We start from the raw sequence: 24,885 nt of genomic DNA on the forward strand, positions 1-24,885 counted from the left end.
GAAGTTACACAAAGTTTAGTAGCCGCGGATAAATACTACTTCGCCTTTTCGTGTAATTTCACCTACTTCTCCGAACCATCACAGTGGCGGCGATCGTTGGACTCAAGTTTTTGTCGTCCAGTTTTCGTAAAATCGCTCTCAGGACGACAGTTTTGTCTTCCCGACAGTTGTGCGACTACTTCAGCGACACCGAAGACACGATGTCAGGCAGGTACGGCCACGGAGACGGCGGCAGAAGGGGGTAAGAAACTGGCCGGTTTTCATGGTGGATTTTCTCTCGTCTGTTTTGGTGGGAGAGTGAAAAATGAACTGCGTATTTTGGAAAATTCACCACGCAAAATTGTCTAATTTCTGCTCAAATAGCTCCGTTACAACTGTGACAACGATTTTTTATTGTTGTAGATCATAGTATATAATGTTTGCAATACTTCTGAGTTTGCTCTTGTGGGTTTTCTCTTGTTGTTTGTGGTAGTTAAAAAAAAAGAACTGCGTATTTGGGATTTTGGAGATCATCACCACGAAAAATTGTCTAATTTGTGCTCAAAAAGCTCCGTTACAAATGTGACAACGATTTTTAATTGTTGTAGATCATATTTTCTAAAGGTCGCAATAATTATGAGTTGATATTCCTCACAATTACGTGAGTTTTGCTTGTGGGTTTTCTCTTGGTTGTGGTATAGTGGGGAGAGTGAAAACGAACTGCGTATTTTGGAAAATGCACCACGCAAAATTGTCTAAATTCTGCTAAAACAATTCCATTATAACTGTGGCAGCGGTTTTAAATTGTTCTAGATCATATTTCGCTAAAGGTTGCAATAATTTTGAATTGAGATTTCCGTCAATTTCGTGAGAAAATAGTCGAGAAAGAAAAGTAAATCTCAGAAAACTGGAAAACACACATCCAAGATGGCGATGGGCTGGATCTCGGTGAACAACATGTTGATTTATGACGTAGGGATTCCGAGTTTGTTTATTTTTTTACACGTGACTAACGAAAACAAAAACATGAAGCTTTGCTTCTCATCAAACGACCAGTGACATTTGTGAGCTATGAAGTATGATTATATTATAAGTGCAGTAAGATCTTTGTATTATATTTATTTTGCATTTTTCACTAATTTCAGGGCTAAAGTATCATATCCATATTGACACAATTATCTATTAAGACTGCTGGACAAGTAAATCCCGAATCAATGAAAATGGTGATAATCTTGCAGTTGAAACTTAAGAAAACTTGCAAAGAAATTGTTTTGAGATTCAAATTTGTAATTCCCCATACAGTTACAAAGATGACAATTCATCACCAGAAAAGACAGCTACATGTTTAGATTACATATACTTGATTAGGTACAGGTGAAGGTGCAGGTCTGAACCTGCACCTAAACCTACATGTACCTGTACATGTACCTGAAATTTGTTTAGGTAAACAGCTCTAACTTTGAATCCTATATTATATCATATTACATGACACGGTGTGTAACACTGTCCTATGTTCCAGGGAACTTACCAGTGAAAGGGCTGCAAAGTGTGATTAGTTATTCTATGCCCTGCATATCTAACAGTAACACCACCCATGCAGCATTTCCCAAAGCTCCTCCCTTCTTCCCTCAGATACGGAAATCGAGGCGGCAGCCCTCCGAGGTTCGGGCGCGGCGGGGACCGTGGTGGTGGCGGCGGTGGGGGCAGGCCGGGGTTCGGCTCCGGGTACAACATCGGGGGCGGCAGCCGACCCAGTCTGAAGGGGTCGCAGCCCGGAGAGCGTCTCCGCAAACCCAAGTGGGACCTGTCCAAACTCCCGCGCTTCGAGAAGAACTTCTACAGGGAGCATCCCAACGTTTCCAACATGTCACAGGTCAGTTCTATGTGTAGGAATGCAGACCTAATCAGGGCTCGAATTACCACAAATACCTGGTAATGGTTGTGAACATAAAACCACCTGGAACATTTCTGCATTTACAGTAAGCAGTTTGCATGTGTTGACCAAAAGTTACAAACAAATGGATTGTGCCAATAGATGAGTTTTTAAACTGTAATGTTTTCCTCCCGTTTGATTCCCCAGGTTGCAGCAGAACAGTACCTGACCGAGAGACAGATCACAGTGAGAGGCCGGGAGGTGCCCAAACCTGTCACTACCTTCGCTGAAGGGTCATTCCCTGGTCAGTAACTTCCTACAGCATTTCAGTTCTCAGGGATTTGATTATCGTTGACGGGAAAACGGAGTGTTTGCGGTGGTTTTACTGTAGTCACATACCGTAGTCACATGCTGTAATGGAAATTTTATTTTCAAAATGTTTGTGGTTATTTTGAGTTCACGGTGAAGCGGCCACCACGAAAACCGCTAACATAAAGCCACTGCAAATATTTCTGCTTTATGTGTGAGGAAAAAAGGCTTCCTTTCTCATTGTAAAGAAAGATGCACCCTCACCTCTCAAATAGAAGTACCCCCTGGAATAAAAGTACCCCCCGGACAAATCTTCAAAATCTAATAAAAGTACCCCCTAGAATAAAAGTACCCCCCGGAAAAATACCAAATTGACATGTAAACCGTGTCCATACTACTTCTGTCCAAGAGAAGATGATCAGGTAGGTTCTTTTTACTTATTTATGCCTGTCGGAGAGTGAGTACCAATGGTTTTTGGTGTATTTTGGGCAACTTGTCAGCTCATATCTTTAAGATTTACCTTTACATCTTAAAACTTTGTAGTAAGTAAATAATAAACTAAATTCATGCTTTGGATCAAATAGGATTTTGACATGTTTACATATTAAAACATGAAGACATGTTTTTTCCAGATTACGTGATGGAGGAGATCGCTCGCTCCAACTTCGAGTTCCCGACTCCGATCCAGGCGCAGGGCTGGCCCATCGCCCTGTCTGGGAAGGATCTGGTGGGGATCGCACAGACTGGCTCCGGAAAAACCCTCGCAGTGAGTATCAGGCTTAACTGGCTCTCAATACAGTTGAGATATTTGTCCCTCCTCAAACTCCAGCTTTATTTTAGCTTTATTTCGGCTTTACGAGAATGTCCCTAGCCAAAGCTAGGTTCTCATTTTCACTTGAGAGAGTGAGGAAATCCAAGGGTACAACAGTGGGGCCTGCATGGGATTTGAACCCTGAACCTTTTGATTCTAAGTGAACAACCTTAATCACAAGACACTTTTACCACCTTACCACCACGTAGTGTTACTTACCGTATATTCTCGAATAAAGTACGCACCCCAATTAAAGTACGCACCCCTGATTTTGGACAAGTCTTAGACAGATCTTTGGGACTGAAAGGTAAAATGGAAAAACTCAAATAAAGTATGCACCCCTTCTCCACCCGTTTTGAACAGACCTTTAACTAAATAAATTCGAATTTATAATGTTTTCCCCAGGTCATTTTGCATAAAATAACCTGGGTTTACACTGTCATTGTCTCTATAAACTTGTGAATTGCCTGCTGCAAATTATAAAAATCACTGAGAACTGGTAGAAGAAATCAGGCTTCAAGACAACAACAATGTGTATGTTTTGAAACATTACTAGAAGTGTAGCTCCACCTTGCTTTATTTTAGGCTTTTCTTACCATTTATCTGTACAGTAACCTCAAATAAAGTACGCACCCCAACTTTGACAACAACTTGTAGCACCTTTTCAATTTTGAAAAGTTAAAAAAGTGCGTACTTTATTCGAGAATATACGGTACTTGGATGACAAAATTTGGCCAGGTAAAAAGACTCATTTTAGAGTACAGTCAAACCTGTCCTGAGCAACCACTCAAGGGACCGAGCAAAAATGGTTGCTGAGGACAGGTGGTTGCTCCCGACAAGTTGGTTGGTTGGCGAGCAAAAATAATAAATGATACGGTTTGCATGATATACACCTTTCAGTTAGTTCACAGGAAACATATCTACAAGAGATGCCCAGTTTTCAATCCCCATGCTGTTATGTAAACAAATTTCAAGAAACCATTGTTTAACAATCAGAGCTGAGTTTGTCTAACAATCAAACATTGTTTGTTTTGTAGTTGTCTGTTTCCTTGAACAGCCCAAACAAGTGCTTTCAATTTCTCTACCAGTATGTCAAAATTCTCACTGATAATCATTTTGCATGGTGCACATTGTCAATATGCTTGACTGATATTCCCTTTCATAAAGAAAAGAAGTCCAGGGTAACTGTGCCTAGTACATAATTCTTCATATAAAATGGCTGCTAGCTGCTGTCAATCAATTTTGGTTGGTTGGGGCAGGTAGAATGCCCCTTTGGGACTGTAAAAAAGTGGTTGCCGGTTGGGGAAGACAGGTGGTTGCTTGGGAGGGGGTCTTAACTATGTAAAAATGGACGGGACTGTTTCAATGTGTCCTCTGATGGCAGGTGGTTGCCTGCGCCAGGTGGTTGCTCGGACAGGTTTCACTGTACTAATATGCAAATGTTTATCCTTGTGTTTTACTCTCTCCCCCAGTACATGCTGCCTGCCATTGTCCACATCAACCACCAGCCATTCCTGGAGCGTGGAGACGGGCCCATCGTGAGTATAGAATAATACAATGTTGTTCATCACAGTAATGTAGGTGGCCCCCTCTTAAATATGACAGATGGACTAATCTTTCGGTATCAATGCCCCTGTGTGTATTGAAAGACAATACAAGTAGTTTTGTATGTCAGTTAGCATATTCTAGATAGATGAAAACAAAATTGTCAGGATGGCTGATTTGCCCTATTTAGATTCCGTAGTGGGGTCATGAATTATGCTGCTTGTCTTGCCTTTTTTGGCAGATGTTCGCTTCATAACGACCATATCAAAATGATAGAGATGTTATGCTTACCTTTTTCAGAAAATCTTCTATAACACGACATCATGTGCTTGAAATGTCAGATTTAACAATGAAAATTGAAAAGAAAAGTAGCAACAAATTAGCTCCCCCAAAAAAATTAAGCTAGAGACAGTTCTGAGCCAGACAGTAGGGGGGTGGGGAGCAGGGGGGTAATGTTGCATGCTGCACCAGTATATCACAGTTGTGCCGATCTCTGTGTCGCACAGTGTGTTGTGCTCATGGGGATGGACATCCAGAAAATCTCAACTTCATGACATAAAATTAATGAAACTGTATTTCCGTATGCTTAGACATTAAAAAGGACAGGTTTAGGAATGAGAAAAATAGCAACAATGCTCCCAAACAATGAGCGACAGAGAAAAACTTCAAGCTGGAGACAACTGTTAGCCAGACATCAGGGGGGGGGGGGGAAGCAGGGAGACAATGTTGCATGCTGCACCATACATATATGTCACAGTTGTGCCGATCTCTGTGTCGCACAGTGTGTTGTGCTCTGCCCGACACGTGAGCTCGCCCAGCAAGTTCAGGAGGTGGCCGTCCAGTTCGGACACTCCTCTCGCATCAAGAACACGTGCGTGTACGGAGGCGCGCCGAAAGGCCCCCAGCTCCGAGACCTTGAACGGGGTAAGCACGCTGTGTGAGTGTGTGCTGTGTTAACGTCTGGGTTCTCACCAGAGCATCATGAGCGTAGGGGTCCCCTACACACCGTGATTTGGGCCCTTTTCTATTGTTTTGTATAAAGGTTTACTATGAAATGGCTTTATTTCATTAAATTTGGCCATGAAATGCAGGAGATATTGTTCCTGAGATTGGTGAGATTGTGTGGCGCAATTGGCAGTGCGTTAGGCTTAGGCAAACTAACTAAAACCAAACCAGAGAGTTACCAAATTGAAAATTTTTAGGGGAGGGTGCTCCCACACTCCCCGTTGACCGCACAACTTGCCATATGGCTTTTCCCTACATAAAGGCGCCCCCCTACGCTGTGAAAAAATCCTGGCGAGAACCCTGGCTAGGTTGTTTGTTGATATGGCTTGTTGTTTTATTGATGTTTACTCAGTGTCTGGTGTTGGCTCCGACCCGGGAACTTGCGCAGCAGGTTCAAGCAGAGGCAGTGAGGTTTGGCATGGCCTCGCGCCTTCGTAGCACCTGTGTTTTCGGCGGGGCTCCAAAGGGACCCCAAATTAGAGATCTAGAGAGGGGTGAGTAGGGTGCCGAAGTATCCGGTATTGCGTTGTTTTCCTTATCAGTAGTTCGGCACCCCGGTTTCTGCATGTTGGAGTGGCCTGTGTGTGTGTTCCGCTGATGTTGGTACATTTGCATTTCTTTGTCAAGAAACTCTATACTAAATTTGTGAAGAAAATTTATTCATTTTAGTGCGCATGTTCAGCGACTCAGCGAAGTCTGATATGCGGCGAGGATGAGTGAGTGAGTGAGTGAGTTCTGGTATCAGAGGAACCATGGTAAATTTGCAGTCTTTGTATTTTTTGTTCACAACAGCACTAGCTGATGTCGCTGACTGCAGACCATGAAACACACATGCACGCACATACAACAACAACAGATACATCACGCACACGCACACACACATGCATACATGCACATACAACAACAAATATGTCACACTAACACACAAACATAAGCAAACACGTCACACCATGTAGGATTCATTCTCGCTCAGAAATCTTAAAACAAGCCTGATGTCATTTTGTAATAGACAAAAATTGCATTTTATTTAATGCAGCGTCTTAACAATTCTATTCCAACCATGTTATAGTTTTTGTATGAATGGAACAACGATGTCAATTTACTTTATAACCTCTTTTTATTTAACCATAACGAAGTGCAAAAGCCTGGATGGAAGCTTGGCTTGGCCAAATACCAGTCGCACATCACATTTGCTGAGGCTTTTTTCACTAAGACTCACACCTCCTTTCCCTTCCTGTGCCCACATGTAGGAGTGGAGATCTGTATCGCCACCCCCGGCCGACTGATCGACTTCCTGGAGGCCGGGAAAACCAACCTGCGGCGCTGTACCTACCTGGTTCTGGACGAGGCCGACCGTATGCTGGACATGGGCTTCGAACCCCAGATCAGGAAGATCATTGAACAGATCAGGGTACGCTTCATTTCAAGATTTTTTAAAGATTGTCTTACAGCCATAAAATGATCATGAAAGCCTATCCAGCACATTAAACATGAATTACTTGATCTGAAGATTTAATCTTTGAGAAACAAAAACAAAGTCTTCAAATTCTTAATCAGAAGGACAGTTTTGCATTATAAGGAATACTATATTTTCATATCTGCTTTCTCTGCCTAGCACTCAGCATATGGGAAAGAGTATGAAAGTTGAACACACGCCACTACCAGCAGACTAGCCCCCTGCTGTAGTGATTGCAGTTTTGTGGCCCAGGGCTACTGAAATGGAGATGGGCACCACCCTATGCACCATCTGGTGCGGGAAGGACTTTGACTAACTACTGGACAGGTACTACACCTACTATATCATATAGTATATGGTGTCAGTGTCATGTCTTATTTTCCCCTCCCAGCCCGACCGTCAGACCCTGATGTGGAGCGCCACCTGGCCCAAGGAGGTTCGACAGCTGGCCGAGGAGTTCCTACATGAGTACATCCAGGTGAACATCGGCGCTCTGTCTCTCTGTGCCAACCACAACATCCTGCAGATCATTGATGTGGTGCATGAACATGAGAAGGACCACAAGTAAGTACTCAATCCTAACTAAATCTGTCCGAACTAAGTCAGTCTTCTAGTAGCGTCCATGAGTACATCCAGGTGAACATCGGTGCGCTGTCTCTCTGTGCCAACCACAACATTCTGCAGATCATCGATGTGGTGCACGAACATGAGAAGGACCACAAGTAAGTACTCAATCCTAACTAAATCTGTCCGAACTAAGTCAGTCTTCTAGTAGCATCCATGAGTACATCCAGGTGAACATTGGCGCGCTGTCTCTCTGTGCCAACCATAACATACTCCAGATCATCGATGTGGTGCACGAACATGAGAAGGACCACAAGTAAGTAATTAATCCTAGTGAAATCAATCTTCTAGCAACCTTTCCACAGGTTAGGCCATTAGAAGCTTGGTGGCAAATGCCTTTAAGTCAGGAGATTTGGGAACATCTTAATCTTTTTGGTTCATGCATATGTGCTATTGTAGACCAGTTATTGTCAGACTGAGAAATATCTGTTACCATGGTGTTGTCATCTTACAGTACAAGATGGCTCTCCAGTTCTTGTCCTGCAAACTTTGTCCTTCTTTCTCTAATGATGGTCAATATGGCAGAAAGAGTAATGTCCCCGGTACAGAATCAATGGTGTAGCCATAGGACTCTACATTGTGTGTTACTGATTTACATGTGTTGACATGTCTGTTTTCATAGGGTGCCTGGAATAGGGCTCTAATAAACCTATAGAAACTACATGTTGTACATGTGTGTATCTCTCAATCCACACTTGTGAACATGAGAAGGACGTCAAGTACTAATATCTTTTTATTACCTCCAGGAAAGAGATTTGTATTTCGATAGTGCTGAATGACAGAAACTTCATACATGTAGCTTGGTTCATTCTAACTTTTATGGTTTCATATTCTTTGTTGCATGGCTGGAATTGAATTTTTATCGTACGATATACTGAAAGAGTAGAGGAATGTCCCTGGTACAGAGGCAGTGATATAGCCACAAGACTTAAGATGTATCTTACTGCTTCACCTGTGGTGTTAACAAATTTGATGTTTGTTTCGGTTGTTGCAGGCTGATCAGGCTCCTGGAGGAGATCATGGGAGAGAAGGAGAACAAGACCATCATCTTCGTGGAGACGAAGCGCCGCGTGGACGACCTCACACGCCGCATGCGCAGGGACGGGTCAGTCGAGTTTTACTGAAAGTCTGCTGCAATTTTTCTCAATTTTTGACTGCAAGGCTACAGATATACAAAAATCTTTTGAGGTTGAATTCACTTATCTTTACATGTAGTCTAAAAAAAGTTGTGGCAGATGTTTAAGTCCAGACTTGTGCCTAAATACTTTTATCGGTATCGCTTAGCTGGTACACCAGACGTTTAGGTGAGAACCATGCTTAAACAGTTTACAGGTACTGGTTCTGGTATAGGTACTGGTACACTAGATATTAAGGTCCGGACTTGTGCTTAAATAGTTTCACCATAATGGGTACAGGTTTCGGTATTAGGTACACTGCCCTACTTAAAGTTAAAGTCCATGTCTCACTGATGACGACTGCATGTCTGACACCGAGTGTGTTGTTTGCAGGTGGCCTGCCATGTGTATCCATGGTGACAAGTCCCAGCCGGAGAGAGACTGGGTGCTCAATGGTGAGTAACAGTTAGGATATTTTGTACTTGGAACGTGGAACAGTAACATTCCTGTCAACATTCATCTGTGTAGTTTTCTATTTTAGGGTATTTTAGGGTCAGACTAGGTAGTATGATTAGGGGCATCTAAATTGACATGTGCAAATTTGATTGTGGCTGCAACTTCTTTAAAAAGGGACATAAAATGAGGAGGTACCTTGTGCATGTTAAAGCGGAAAGCTAGCAATCCCTCCCTGTAAAGATACAAAATGTACCCAGCTACTGAAACAGCAAGGAAACTTGCTGACCTATGTGCCACTAGGCACTACAAGGTGAACAACAACAAGAGTAACATCAGATTTCTATAAATGTTTTGTTCTTTCCACCAGAGTTCCGAACTGGACGTGCGCCAATACTGGTGGCCACTGATGTTGCTTCTCGTGGTCTAGGTTTGTACTTAACCGTTGGCCTCCTCTTTTCTTCCTTTTCTTGTACATTGTCATCTGTCATAGAACTGTTTCCTCACGTTGTATATAACCTTTAGCAAAATCTGTTATGTGTGAATGTTGTGAGAATGACCAGGGTTCGTACGTATGCATTCTCAAAAATCTTACCAAAATGGAAATTGTTAGCGAACATGCAGCTAGAAAAGTCATAATTTAAATTGATTTCACAGAATCTATACCATTCACAGGATTAACTCTTTTGTATTGCAGCCTAATGTATTCCATGATTTTAAGGAAGCCAGAACAAAATTTAAAATTCAAGTTAAAAACCTATTTCCCTGGCCAGAAAGTTGTATTGCTTTTGGCTGTATTTTAGTTCTAACATTGTGCAAAAGTTATTTTGTTTTACGAACCCTGGTGAAGAGTGCTTGTGGAACTAAAATAACACACACACACATAGTATAATATTTGGCACTGGTCTGACGCTCTGTTGTTGGCATGATACAATTGTAGAACTTTTTCCTCTTGGATAGAGAGAGTCTGAGAAATTCTGGGGACCATTTACTGACGTTTTGGCTTTGTTTTTTGAGTTCCCTATCTCTGTAGATGTGCGGGAGGACAAACCGGCATGACTACTTCCGGCTGGGCCAGAGGAGAGGGCGGCGAGCCTTAACGTTTCCACTAAAGTGCAATAATGAATAGCCATGTAATGCAGGCAGAATACAGTTACAATCGGAAATGCTGCTTTTAACATAGGGTGGGGAATGTTTAGCTGTAAAAGGTTAGACAAAGTTCCTGATTGTAGCTTGAAAATGGGATTTGTTTGAAAGAGTTTCTTTTCAAAAGGGTGAAACTTAAAGTTCCAAATCTGCTTGTGAAAAAAAGAAGAAAAGTAGACAAACATCGACTTCCTTGTCAAAAGGGTTCTCAAGTATTGTTCAGTTTTATGGGATTTGGGAACTACATGTGTGTAATTTTTTTCAAGAAGCCCTGTAAATTTGGCAACCTGAGGGGAATAGAGAGTAACCTGAGGAGAATAGAAAGTCTTTGCTGTAAACAGGAGGTTATATGTATATTATTCAGGCATCAGTGATAAGATAGCCAAGAACAGCAGCAGCATAAAGACTCTAAATCCGACCACGTTCTCTCGGCTTGCTCGGCGTACCTCGTCCCTCTCTCACGATCGCGCGGGAGTCATGTCGGCACCTCCTGCCAGGATGGGAACGGCAAACCGGAGCTGAAATCGCTCGATCGATCACCGTCCTGATGAGATAAGGGTGGTCGGCACAAATCCGAAAGTGCCCTCCCTTTGGTGTGGAAACCCTGCCGAAATCAGTAGATCGATCGCCATCGATTTTGTCCCGGTGAGATCAGGGTGGTCGGTGCGAATCCGAACACCCTTTGGTGTTGAGAGTGGAGAGTGATGGTGGCTCCCGTCGGTCGCACTGTACTGGCTTCTCGTGACTGTCGCCCCAACGGACCCTCTTGTAGCAGGAGGGTTTCTGCGGTGACACGAAGAGGCGCTTATTAAAGCGGTACGCTGCCGGAAGAAAGGAGCCCACCTCCACGTCTGTCTAACCTGGCCGAACGATCCTCCGAACAGACCGAAAAGTGCCTTTTGAGCCCTGTCCGGCGTGGTGCATGCACCCGGGTAGGCTGTCCACCAGGCTAGCCCAGTGGGGGCCCCCCCGCCCTTTAGCTTTATCCAACCAACCAACCGGGAAGTGGTTCATCCTTACCCTGGGTCACCATGGTGACAGCCGTAGTCTATCTGGGAGTGTGCATCCGCCAAGTCTCCTGTTGGCCATGGCTAACCCCTCCGTCTTTCCAGCATCCGTACGTCCGACGTGAGCGAGCGCCGCAGGTAAGTGTTGGTCAGACGTGCCCGAGGTAGAGTGGCCTTAATATGGTAGATGTTCTTTTGCAAGGCAAAACCAAATGCAGGTATGACAGTCAAACTTGGCCGGCTAATCACCTAGTGTAGCCAAGCACTTTTCAAATTTTGTGACCTTCAAATTTTGTGATGTTTTCAGGGCCACCTGGAAAACAGGCCATAGCCTGAGTGATTTTTTCCCTGGTAAAATAAGTTGATGATAATGAAACAGTCCTTCCAATTCACATGCAAACATATAGTTTGTTTGTTTGTTTATTTTTATTTAACCAGGGATACATATCGTTAGTTAAAAAGACCCTCATGTCTGTAGCAACCATTTTTTTCTTAAGTCATTTGAAAGTGGTTGTTGAGGCCAAGTTTGACTGTAATTTTTTCTGAAAGCTTTGAAGATTTTGGTGGATATGTAAGGTAAAAGCATGACGTAGTCAGATAAGATTAAAAAGGCAGTTCTACCGAGGGTGCGCGGAGTTCGGTCGGACGCAAAACCAGGCACTGACTGTGCGTTCCTTCTGTCCACACGTTGCCGTGTGTGTGCGTGCCCTCCAAACCCACACCACACCGTAACGCCTGCAGATATCACCGACGTCAAGTTTGTCATTAACTTTGACTACCCGGCCTCGGCGGAGGACTACGTTCACCGCATCGGGCGAACCGCCCGCAGCGAGCGCACCGGAACGGCGTACACGTTCTTCACCCCCAACAACATGAAGCAGGCCAAGGAGCTGGTGTCTGTACTGCAGGAGGCTCGACAGCAGATCAACCCCAAACTGATAGAGATGGTGGACACCGCGAGGGGCGGCTTCGGAGGACGGGGAGGTCAGTATAGCGTGAGAGAGAGAGAGAGAAATACTTTGTTGTCTAAAAAAACTTTTGCAGCTCAAAAGGGTTTCAAACGCTAGCTAAATCATTTAGAATATTTGGGTGACAAGGTAACATCTAGTTCTTTAAGTCTTTGAAACAGGAACTGGAAGTCTTGTGCAGGGCCCTAGCAAACAACAGACATGACATCATGTGACGGAAATTTGCTGAAATGTACAAAATGACAAACTGATGGACGTACCGATAACCGATTGATAAGTATCTGATACCAGTTCAAAAAAGAACAAGGAATAGTCATGTCTTCAAGTAGCAGAGTTACCAACCTAGGATTGTTGTTTTCAGAAATTCATTTAAATCAGATTGTAAAATTCATATTTAAGCCTGTCCCATGTAGACTAGACAAAACCTATTCTGGCTATTGATAACCACTTAATACTGCCCCATTTATAATACTGAGGCTTTACATTGCAGCTTCTAACAACTAATTGTGTTTGGCATAATGCTATTTTACAGTGTCGCCTAGAAAGAACTAAAAATCACATAACAATGGAAGCATGTATGAGATTGCTTTTAAGCCCACTATTTGTTTTTTTTTGGGGGGGGGGGGGAATTTTCCAATCCATACCTTAAAGAATTAAGTAAACCTTGCTTGTGAGAATGTCTTTCCCACTTGCTGCTGGACTATAATATGGGTTTCCATGCACCTGCTATGCCTTGAGGCTGTGATGTGGGTTTTCACGCTCCCTGATTGCATTTTCTTACTCTCCCTTCCTTCCATCTTCCCCTTGCAGATCGGCGAAGGTGGCGGTATTAGAGAATCATGGGAATTCTCAAAATGCCAAATTCCGTCTTTCTAATTGCAGATCGGCGTCGGTACAGGACGTCCGGCGGTGGTTCCCGTGACGACCGTGGGGGCGGTCGCGACTTCCGGAGCGGGTGGGGTGGCAAGGGGGGTAGTGGCGGAGGGGGTAGTGGCCGCTCAGGGGGGTATGGGCAGGGAGGGGGGATGAAGTCTGGTGGCAGTTTCAACCAGGGGGGTAGCAGCGGGGGGTTAAAATCAGGGGGGTTCAACCAGGGGGGTGCCAGTGGTGGTTTGAATCAGAACGCCGGGTCGAACCAATCTCAGCAGTTCGGGGGTGTGCCCATGATGAACGGTGCCATGAGCAACGGAGGTGGGATCCCCTCCCTCCTGAGCCAAGTGGTACAGCCCGGGCAGAATGTGTCAAGCTATACCGGTTATCAGTTTCAGTAAAAACAAACAAAAACTACTTGCAGCTGTACAGGGTAAAACTAGGCCAGCAAAAACAATGTTGTGACTCGTTTCTGCACGTGTTTGCTTGGTCTGTTGACTCAGAGATACTTTAGTGGTGTATGTACAATGTACAATGGTGAGGGGTTTTGTGGTATTTCAGTACAATATGCATCATTGAATCTGTGTCCTAGAACTCCTCTTGGTTCATGCTTTGTTTACATGTAACTACCCTCCCATTTTCAATATCGACCCGTCTTGCCTAGTGGCCACACCACTAGTGACCCCTTGGGTTTTTGGCCACGCCCTCAATAGTTGAAGCGGTAGGACAGATGAGCATAGTACGAACCAAGAAGAGTTGTGGGGCGAGGGTTCAACTTTGCTTAGGAGAATTTACTACATGTGGAACTGCCAACTTTTGCTATTTCAAGTTAAAATGGAAGATAGATCTCCTTTTGCCTACATTATATAGATGAAGATAAGGAATGAAGAAGTGCTAAATAGAACTGTGATGACAGCGCTTTTGTTTGTTTTACTTCATAGGATACAGATGTTTAAAAAAAAGAAGGCACTGACATGTACAAGAAGAGAGTTTTGCTTTACTACTATGTTTCTGATTTGACATTTTGTATGTTCGTATGACACTAACTATGGGACCATTCAAGGGCAAGATCGCACAAAGTAAGAGGAATTTGACAACATAATAAGGGCATTTTTGTATTTCTTTCATAACTTTACTGGAATTGATTTAGTTGTTATATAAAGAAGTCCAACACTAAGTAGGATCTGTAATAAACTTCTTGTACACTTTGAAATGTGCTGGACTGTGTCCCTTTGTGCCCTGGCCCATTAATTGATTACTTGGATGATACCATCACTGCTGCATGCAGGCTGTCGTGTATCCCCTACGACCACTGTGGCCATGCGCCATGAGTTACCAAGTTATAAGAGAAAGATTAACTTACTTCTTAAGGATCTTGCAAAAATAGCGACGACACTATAGTCACTTCCTTTTAAAGTTCTGTTTTTTTTACATAAACATGACACAAGTAGCAAGATACAGACATACGATTTAAAAGATCACATCAATGCTCGAAGAATGAATCTCAATGGATAAAACCTTGCCTAACGATATGATTGATTAACAACCTGACAAGGGTCACCAAAGCTACATGTACCTAGTACAACATTGAAACGTCCTGCAACTTTTCTTAGAATATCACTCAATTCCAGCGCTTTTACTTTTAGCCTAATTAGTTAAAGTCAGTCTACTTTGATAAGAGATTGCGTTGACCTGCCCAGACTCGTTCTGTTGGTACGTTGACTCCTTGTATCCACGTCCACTGAACTGTAGGACTTGGTACCTTCTGGCGCGTTTACAGCTTTAGACGCAAGAATCCTTTCCACGAGAAACTCGTACGCTGCGTTCTTCTCTACCTCCTCCATTTCCAGTACTTTTCTCCTGGTGTTGATGATGTCGGGGTTCCTGAAGATGGTGTACAGTACCAACCACTTGAACCGCGCTCGCGACAGTCTAGAGGAAGAGTCTCGTTGTTTGAAGTCTTGCCCATCTTCGATGCTCTGTACAGACATCTTTACTACGTCCGTCTTGGCTGTGTCGTTCTTCCACGATGCGGAGGTTGACCACCTTAATAATAATAATAATGGTTTATTTTGTGCTCAATATGTACAGATTGGCAGGGCGCTAACACTAGGCCCTGAATTGCTCTTGTACTTCCATCACGTTACCATAACAAACTTAACGAGGACATTTAAAATCGTTCACTTTTGTCAGACGTATAGAAATAACCAAAAAGATACATGTTGAATTGAGCAATAAAATATGGTAATAAAAACGTAGTTTATGAGTTCAGTAGTCTGACGATGTGCGGAATTGTACGGTCCTTATACCTCTCCGTTCTGACACTGATGGTGGTCACTTTAAAATTGCTGTGTGAGTCACCCACTGGTTCACCTCATACGCACCTTTTCGTAGTCTTTGTGGCATCCACCAGCTGCTGCACGAAGACGAGTAGAACCGGGTGCGTGTGCGCCACCTCGATCCGCAGCATCCCCAGGTAAGACTTGAAGCCGGAGTCCCAGTTCTCTATGATGCGCATCAGCACACTGTGATCTATCCGTGCCTACAGGAGTGTAGTGGAACGAATGAATGAATATAGTAGCCTTAATTGTACATCCATGATCTGAAAGGCTAAGTTTTAAAAAAAAACAAGATGGCATATTTCCAAAGTAGACAACAATCATAAACGTTGTAAAAAGAATTGAAATGACAAAATATAACTCTTACATCACAACCAACAAGGCATTCATCCTTGTGTTTAAGGTCTTAAACACAGGGATGAAGTGACACAATTGTAGTGATAGTGACACTGTGGTAGACTGGTATCACTATGTTGCCAACTACATTCATGGCTTCCATATTAGTTGGTGTCAACTTTACAGCTATCCAGCAACATTCACTTTCAAGATTCTCTGCAACTTCGGTCAATGCTACCTCTCTATTATTAGGTTACAACACAACCTATTTACCCATTTCGATCTATCTGACCATCCCAGAATAAGAAAAAAATATTATTTTTTTTCTTAAGTCAGACAAAACTTAATGAGCGCGTGGATGTTATACACAAAATTTACTTGCTGTGGCCTAATGAATTAAGATGAATGCAAACGCACCTGCAGCATGGCGCCCATGAAGCCGCCCAACAGCAGCCTCCACACGGAGGAGAAGAAGCCCACCATCAGGTTGAAGAAGAACAGGAAGTATGACGTGATGTGGTACAGCCGCCGGTTGTCTATGGCGAGGGGTCGGTCCTGGAAACGTAGACAAATACAAGGGCTGATTTCAAATTGCCGAAAACGGTATATTCTAGTGGTCGGCCTTGGACATATTAAATGTAAACAGATACAAGTTTTGATTTGATTTTGCAGAAGACTTTAAATTCAGTATAGATTGCTTTCTCTGCTTAGCACTCAAAGTGGGCAGTTGAAGAAGAAGAGGAAGTAAGACGTGATGTGGTACAGACGACGGTTGTCTATGGCGAGGGGCTTGTCCTGGAAATGTAGGTAGATAAATGCAAGGTATTATCAAAGGCTTCACAAATGCTGCATACTATCGCTTTATATGCACAGAACTTGTGCAGAAAAAGAAGGGAGTTAATTTACTTCACTATCGGTGGACTGGTCCCCTACTATATTGGCACAAGGGCTATAGAAACGGATATACCCCCCGCACACACACACATACCAAAACATATGGAAAGGATTTTTAACTTACTTATCGTTCTTATATACATATATCATATACATGTACACTCTGCCACAGTGCCACTTCACCCAAGTGGAGGACGCTGAATATTCTGTTAATACGGGTTACAAAATGTTCATGAAAAAGACGGACACAACATCTCTTCTCCCTCTGTCAGAAAATGCTGGAGACCATGTTACACTGAATTGTTTGCTATTCGATCAAAAAGTACGTACCTTGTCCTTCTTGTTGATCTTGCTCTGTGAGAACAGCACCGTTGCCATAACCCTCTGTATGATCAGCGTGGTGAGACTGACGGCGGTGACGGGGCCGAAATAGTCCAGCAGCCACAACAGCAGGTCCGGGAACAGGATACAGATGTACACGGCCGCACAGATCAACAGGAACGTCAACTGTTGGAGAATGAAAACCCATATAAGATAAAGATAGTCTCTACCAGAATCCCGCCTCTCCGAATAGTAAAATCCTAGTAGGAATTAATTGGCCTTGGAATGAACTGACCGGACGGCGGATAGCTGGATAGACTGCAAAATACTGACTGAAATCCCATGGCAATTTATTTGTCCCTATATTTTTCACCCAGCTGACACGTCTGCTTGGAGACTAAGGTAAAAAGCGTGTGAAGTCTGGTGTGCTGTCTTGCCAATAAGTTTCCTTGGTTTTCTACATCTAGTCCCAGATGTACACACGGCCGCACAGATGACCACGAACGTCAACTGTTGAAGAATGAAACCCAAAGATAAACGGTTGCTACCCACGTTAAAAGCTAATGTTAAAACCCCTTGGTTTCCGAAACCCATCTTAGTTTTTGAACTGTTAAAGTAGTACTTCGTTCTGAGAATAATATGACACATCGCATGAGGAAAGTTTTGTAAAAAAAAAAATGAAAAGGACACTGGTCATTTGAATTCGGCCTTGACTGTTCGTCTTCCTACGTATATCACGTACCCAAATACCAAAATTCACCCAGAGGTTCTTAAGCTATGATGACTGCAAATATCCTGAAACGCAAACACACACACAAACACATACACGCAAACACACACATCACACACAGCGAGAGAGAGAGAGAGAGAGAGAGAGAGACTCACACATAGAGAGAGAGGGGCACACACACAAACGCACGCACAACAAAGATAGTTCTCTTATATAGCATATGACGGATGATGATTAACACAGAAGCACAGATAAACAGAAACGCCACCTGCTGTATGATGAATCCCCACAAGATGAAGGCTATCTGGCTCCCCGAGTACTTCATCCCTGCCGTGATGGAGACCGGGGTGCTGGGCTGATAGTTGGCGGGCATCCAGGACCTGTCCCCCCGGTACAGCAGCCGCACGTGCCGCCGGTACGCGCCCATGATGACGAGGACGTACACGATGTGGATTAGGAAAGCCGTCACTCCCGACACGATCCACGACACCTAATGTGATTTCAACACCATTAATGATTATTCTACGTGTAAACGTGGTTATGGTGCCATGGCCCGATTTACACACACGTTTTCTGAGTCGACTCCCAAGTCGCTGAGTCGAGTCGAAGACGACTAAACAACTCTTGTGTAAATCGGACCATACGGACACGATCCACGACACCTGCGAGGGATTTGAACACCGTTGTCATGATTATTCTACATGTAAACGCGGTTATGGTGCCATGGCCCGATTTACACACACGTTTTCTGAGTCGACTCCCAAGTCGCTGAGTCGAGTCGAAGACGACTAAACAACTCTTGTGTAAATCGGACCATACGGACACGATCCACGACACCTGAGAGGGATTTCAACACCGTTGTCATTATTATTCTACATGTAAACTCGGTTATCAGGCCCGATTTACACACGGATTTTCAAGTGAGTCGACTCCAACTGATCCCGACTCACTGAGTCGAGTTGGAGGAGACGACTAAAAAATGTGTAAATTGGGCCATAGGGAAACGACTGAGCACTTCTTACATCAAAGAAGTATGCAGCTGTTATCTGTTTCTAACATTTTAGACCTACAGCAACATAATGGCAGTAGATGATGCTTTTTACTGCTAGCAGGATCCAATTCATTTCCAAACTTTCAAAACCGTAACATGTTCGATATTGTTCACACTTTTATAGACTGTACATGTAGATTTTCGTGATAATACGTTTGCTTTTGTGTTATCCATTTTGTATTGCTGTGTATGTTGAATTGTGCTTTTACTTAATGTTATTGTCTGTATTCATGTTGAGGAGAGGGCTTCTCAGTGGCACCATGCATTTGCCCAAACTTAACACGAAGTGAAATAAACACTTACCTGTGTTGCGAAGAGCACGTTGTCGATCGACACCGTTGTGTTTGCCCCCACCACGACCTGACCGTTGATCTCCAGGAAATTTTGCGTGACGTTCTGGTAGACTCTGCGGAGAACCTGGACGAAATAATAATCCAATAATCTGAGCATTATTCACTATTTCCTGTCGGGCTGTGAGATACTATTAAACCGATCCTCGGTCTGCGTTGCCTCGATCATATGATTCGACTACTGAACTCACAATTGCCCTTGCACTTAATTGTACATACGTTGCGCTTTATACCAAAGTATCTGGCTGAAACGTTTATAAGTTAGACTGCGTACCATCCGGATGTTGCTATGTTCGCTTCTGTCACAAAGAACAGCAGAGAAGCGACTGTATATAGTGAATAATGAACGTGGGTGTGAGCTAATATCCGGGTGGTACCCAGTCTATAGTACGAATCCTCTCAAGACATTTTAAACATAATAGACACAACGTTGCAATTTTGTTGAAGCCATGAGGCCCATCCATAGTGCTTCATGCTTTATCTAAATCCAGGTACATATAATGATTTATAATCGCCATATTCATAGTTATTGTTTTATTCCCTACGTAAATCAGCCCTCGATTGCGATGTAATTGTGCTATACAAAATTGCAAAACTTCAAAAATGAATGAACAATCTATCATACCTCAAGGCCGATGCTGACGGATTGGATCTCGGCCACGGCGAACTCGTACAGACAGAGTAGAGACACCACCATGGTGGTCGTCATGCGCGCCGAGAAGCGGAAGCCGTCGTCGGGCTTACGTCTGCAGCACCGCCGATACCAGGGCAGCTTTTCAGGTTCCTCCTTCTTCCTCAGAAGGGTTCTGACGTACAGGAAGTCAAAGTCTTGAGCGATCTTCTCGTAATCCTTGTCGACGAGGCTGCCGCGTCCCTCCTTACACCACGACTTGAAACTGCCCACTATCAGGAGGGTAAACTTAACCACTAGGATGGAGAGGCAAACAATGACTGGAAGAGACGTCAGCAGACCCATGTAGGCGGCAGAGGTGGAGAGGGTTGAACTAACGTCCCAGGCCGAGCGTTCGCCGATACACTGTACGGTGTCTATCACAGTCACAGCCAGCCATACTAAGGAGTATCCCAGGCCTATGGGAGCGCCAATGAGCCGGTACCTGGTCTTTAGGCACGCGAGAAAGGGGAAGAAGCAAAGGCCTACCTCGACGGCGCAAGCGAGGGCGATCAGTTGACTGACCCAGGCGCTTGTCTCAGTGGTCTCGGAATCTGACGAGCTGACATAAAACCCGGTAGCATTGTCCTGGAACGCGTTGAAGAACAGGAGAAGGCACATGTTGGTGGAGGCGCCCAGGGCGTAGGCGTAGGCCCAGCGGTCCCGGCCCGTGGTGAGGAAGTTCACGGGGACGAGCAGGGCCGGCCTGCCGCCGGTGCAGTCGTCGTCTCCCCGGCAACACCGGCGACTCGTCCGCTTCTCGAACAGCGACAGGAATACGAGGATGACAGCCGCGACGGCGGCAGAGTAATGGGAGAATGTGAAGGTGTCGACAAGGACGCAGGATTCCGTCGTGTTTGACGCCACAGATACGTTCGAAGCATTCACCGTCGCCATTTTTGCTCGGTGACCTGACCCCCTTACAACCCCACCGTCTGTTGTGTAGCGGAACTATTGAGTATTGTTTGCCCTTTCGTCAGGTGGGACGTGTTTGATCGTCGGCGTTGCTAGGTGACTATGCAAACGACACATTAAGCTAACATTAATATTTGTAACCACTACCCAATGTTTTCATTGAAGAAATTAATACCACTATCGACTAACGCGTGTCAAACAAATTGGCTTTGGGAACCTCGTAAGTGTTTTTATTGTTAATCAAAAATTACCCAGTGTTTAAATAATTAAGCGCGGTATGGGATCGGCCAAACGAGGGCAGGGTCGGAGTGCGCACATACAAGTCCCTGTGATGAGTTGCGTATTGATATTCTTTTGGTTTAGGTAATTTTTGTTATATTTGTGGGGAAGAGGTTGTATTTTATTTGACTTCCACTGTGCAGTCAGTCTGGTATTCGAATAAAAAAGATTACGTTTTCGGTCGCAAACATAAACCTAACCCCCAAAAATGTAGCTCCGGCACTCATACGGACTTCTGTCTGTCTCTACTGTCGGTAATGAGCTGGTATTTGGACGGGCAAAACGATAACAATGACTATTATGAGGATGTCAACTGGTACAACGCGAGCCTTCTTAAGTAGGCTCTGTGCCCCCGTGCAAAGGCGTTCGGTTACTTGACTGTCAATGTAATACCAGTGGACCGTGCAGTGTGGTTTTTCAGGGTGGGGCATCTGTCAAATCTGAGCATTGACTTTCTCAATAGCCAAAGGGCAGGCGAATTTGTCTTAATCTCAGTTGCCCCTTAAAACACCCAGCCCAAAAAAGTACTTATACACGGGAAGCTACATAGCTACAACAGTTTGTGCACATTAATATGTGTTTGTCACGCAACAACAGAAAAGCTACTCTCCAATTAGAGGTTCGGCTCCAGCTGTGTTTTTTTTTACGTGTTCTAAGGCGTTTTTGTCTATCTTGACCCTTTTCGCTATGTCCGCCGGCCAAAAAAGGCGACAAAACGCCTAAAATCATATACAAAACAGCCGGAGCCGAACCTCTGCTTGGAGACTAGGGAAAAGCCATGTCAGAGTGATCTGGTGACGTATTGATCACGATGACCGGGAGGGCATTGACCTTTAGCTATTACCAACATGGTGTAAAGCATACGTCAAGGAGTAGCGGTCTCTTCTATAGTGTAACTAACAAAGAGATCCCTTTGACTTTCTGAGCAGTAGTATCCCTTCCAAAGGCGAAGATTTTATTCTTTTTATTTGCAAGGCAAGATTGTAAGCGATATATGGTAAACATTTCAGCAAATACACGGGACAGATGTGCAGTTATGATTAATGCATTAACAGTTACACACAAGCATATTATCACCACAAAATTACAGCGTATGTTAGTCAGCTAATAGATTTACGTCTGTAGGGATAGAGAACGCTGCAGGCCTGCACGTGCCTTGTTGTACATTTCCGTGTCTCCGAATGTGCCATACGATCTATCAAGCGACTTCACGCGAAAATTTCCAGCACCCTGGTAGAGCTCATTCATGCTAGGTTCGCCTTTTGCCTTTGCAACAAAGAGTCTCTCAGCTAAGAACCTGTAGACATGGTCTCGCTCGACCTCCTCCATACTGATGACGTGCTTTCTTGAGCCGACGACTGTCGGGTTTCTTAAGACGGTGTACAGCACAAGCCACTTGAACTTGGAACGTTTGTTGGCAAAAACGTCGCTGGACTTGAAGGTAAAGTCTACATCGACGAGAAGGGGTCTTAATTGAGGGTCTTCATCTCCTGGCCATGTCTTGATCTCAAGCATTTCGCGGTGTTTGCGTTTCGCTGCGTTCAGCAAGCGTTGACAGAAGACCAATAGAACGGGGTGGTTGTGGCAAACCTGGAAACAAATCATATCGTTATCACTTATCACATTCTTTGTATTCTTCTTCTTTACTATTTATCGCTTATAATCAAATCAAATTTTCAACGACCACTGTCGCCTTCTTGAGGATCAATACTGATGTCCAACCACTTCCAATCATACAGAAGGCGACAGTGGTCGTTGTAAATTGGTCCTTGTACACCGTTATGTTGGAAGAAAGTTTAGCACTGTACGCCCAAAAGTAGTTACTCAAGCAACTGGAGATAATTTTGGACACTGATTTTGGTGACCGTTTCCAATATCATGTCCAGTTGCTTGAGTAACTGCTTTTTGCCGTATCTAATTACCTGGATGTCTAATCTTCATTGACGTTTAGCACTGTATTATTTGTACTTTTATGTTGTAAAAAAAACAGATAAACAAACAAACCTCGATCCGCAGCATGTCCAGGTACGACCTGAAGCCGACGTCCCAGTTCTCGAACCCGGGCATGAGGACGCTGCGGTCGATCCTGGCCTGCGACATCCCGCCCAGAAACCCTCACAGCAGCACCCGCAGCAGTGACGTAAACAGCCCCACCATGACGTTGAAGAAGAACAGGAAGTAGGAAGTGACGTGGTAGAGCTTCCGGTTGTCTATGGCCAACGGGCGGTCCTCGTCGCTCGGGTTGATTTTGTCATGAGAGAACACGAAGGCCGAGAGGGACATCTGAACGGCCAAGGTTGCAGCGGTGACACCTAACGTCGGCCCTATGTACTGCAGAATCCGAACAATGAAATTCGGATAACTGACAAGGCCATAGATAATGGCGCAGATAAAGAGAAGTGTCGCCTGTTGGACGATAAAACCCCACAGAATGAAGGCTATCTGCGTGCCGGAGTACTTCATACCGGAGTAGATAGAGTTCGCGGTGCTTGGCTGGAAACTGCTCGGCATCCAGGACACATCCCCCCGATACAGAGCCCGCATGTGCTTACGGTAGTTCACCATGATGACGAGGATGTAAGCGATGTGGATCAGGAGAGCCGCTACCCCGGACACAATCCACGACACCTTGAAAGCGTACAGAAGATGGTCGATCCTTGGAGCAATAGGTTTGGATTGCTGCCGTATGTACTCAATGAGGACGGCGCCGTTTTCCATCTCGAGAACTGCAAGAGAATACAGGCAAAGGAAAGACACCACCATGGTTGTCGTCATGCGTGCCGAAAAACGGACCCCGTCCTCCGCACGGGTGTACTTCCGAAAATACCACTTGTACCACGGAACGGGTCCTGTGTCGGGCCTCGTCTTTGCAAAGAGCCGTCGGACGTACCGAAAGTCGCTGTCCCCCGCGACTTTGTCGAAGTCGTCGTCGACGACACTACGACATCCTTTAGTCCAGAAGTTCTTACAACACGACACAGACAGTTCAGCGAATTTTACGACTAGGATAAGGTGGCAAATAGCGCCCGGTAAGGTTATTTCTAACTCTGCTGATACAAAGGAGGGATTGTTGAGGCACCCCATGTGTTCTAGGACGTACACAACGAACCACATGATTGAGTAGCAAAGTCCGAGAGGTAAGCCGACCATTCTGTACCTGGTTTTCAGGCAGGCCAGGAAGGGAAAATACACGAGTCCAACCTCCATGGCAGAAACCAGGGCGATGAGTTGCTGTAGCCATGGCTTCGAGTCGTTGTCGGGCAGTTTAAACCACTTGTCGAAGTGATCACCGAAGGACCCGTTGAACAGAGTCACGCACATGTTGGTGGAGGCGCCCAGTGTGATCGCGTAGGCCCAGCGGTTTCGCCCCGTGTCGAGGAAGTTCACCGGGACGAGCAAGCCCGGCCGGCGGCACCTGCTGCCTCCACTCCCGCTGCGACGCCCTCCATCGCCCCGGCTCTCCAGGAACGAGAGCAGCAGAAGGATGGGGATCGCCACGATGAGAGCATAGTCGGAGAAAGATACAGTGTCCACCGTAAAGCAGTACACTGTACTGTTTGTTATATTGGCTGCCATTTTGGCCACTGACTGGCTCCCACCCACATGTGACGGTAGCTGCGTATACGTCATGTGCAATGTTTGCTCTGTAAGGTTGGGCGAGTTAATGATCAATGGGCAAGGGGAAAGTTTACTTCGGGTCAATAACCTGTTAAGGTCGTGCTTGCGCAAGTTAAGGACTTCTGTAGACAATACAAACAAGGATAACAAGATAGCTTTGATATAACAGGTACACGTAGTGTACTTGAATTCCTGCACAATTTGATGAGAAAGGGACACAA

At 44.6% G+C, this 24,885-nt stretch overlaps 3 protein-coding genes across 3 annotated transcripts; 2 read left to right on the forward strand and 1 right to left on the reverse strand.

Annotated features, from left to right (window-relative positions):
- The first annotated feature begins 31 nt into the window (after positions 1-31).
- On the forward strand, positions 32-13,261 carry LOC118428466 (probable ATP-dependent RNA helicase DDX17). The gene is made up of 13 exons (XM_035838543.1): positions 32-241; positions 1,612-1,852; positions 2,060-2,156; positions 2,794-2,927; positions 4,445-4,510; positions 5,300-5,441; positions 6,773-6,933; positions 7,370-7,542; positions 8,597-8,707; positions 9,111-9,172; positions 9,541-9,600; positions 12,065-12,307; positions 13,102-13,261. The coding sequence occupies exons 1-13, from the start codon at positions 201-203 to the stop codon at positions 13,122-13,124; spliced, it is 1,554 nt and encodes a 517-aa protein (XP_035694436.1). The 5' UTR covers positions 32-200; the 3' UTR covers positions 13,125-13,261.
- Positions 13,146-13,562, forward strand: LOC118428610 (rRNA 2'-O-methyltransferase fibrillarin-like). Its single transcript, XM_035838714.1, has one exon. The coding sequence runs from the start codon at positions 13,146-13,148 to the stop codon at positions 13,560-13,562; it is 417 nt and encodes a 138-aa protein (XP_035694607.1).
- A 1,260-nt stretch (positions 13,563-14,822) lies between these two features.
- On the reverse strand, positions 14,823-24,797 carry LOC118428611. Its single transcript, XM_035838715.1, is given in 11 exon segments — positions 14,823-15,207; positions 15,546-15,703; positions 16,254-16,364; positions 16,605-16,631; positions 17,061-17,237; positions 18,050-18,271; positions 19,136-19,249; positions 19,808-20,803; positions 21,421-21,424; positions 22,164-22,636; positions 23,051-24,797. Coding segments are annotated over 11 exon segments (4,293 nt in total). The 5' UTR covers positions 24,677-24,797.
- Between the last annotated feature and the right edge of the window lie 88 nt (positions 24,798-24,885).

This window comes from Branchiostoma floridae, chromosome 13 (assembly GCF_000003815.2).
Source record: "Branchiostoma floridae strain S238N-H82 chromosome 13, Bfl_VNyyK, whole genome shotgun sequence".
Classification (NCBI taxonomy): domain Eukaryota; kingdom Metazoa; phylum Chordata; class Leptocardii; order Amphioxiformes; family Branchiostomatidae; genus Branchiostoma; species Branchiostoma floridae.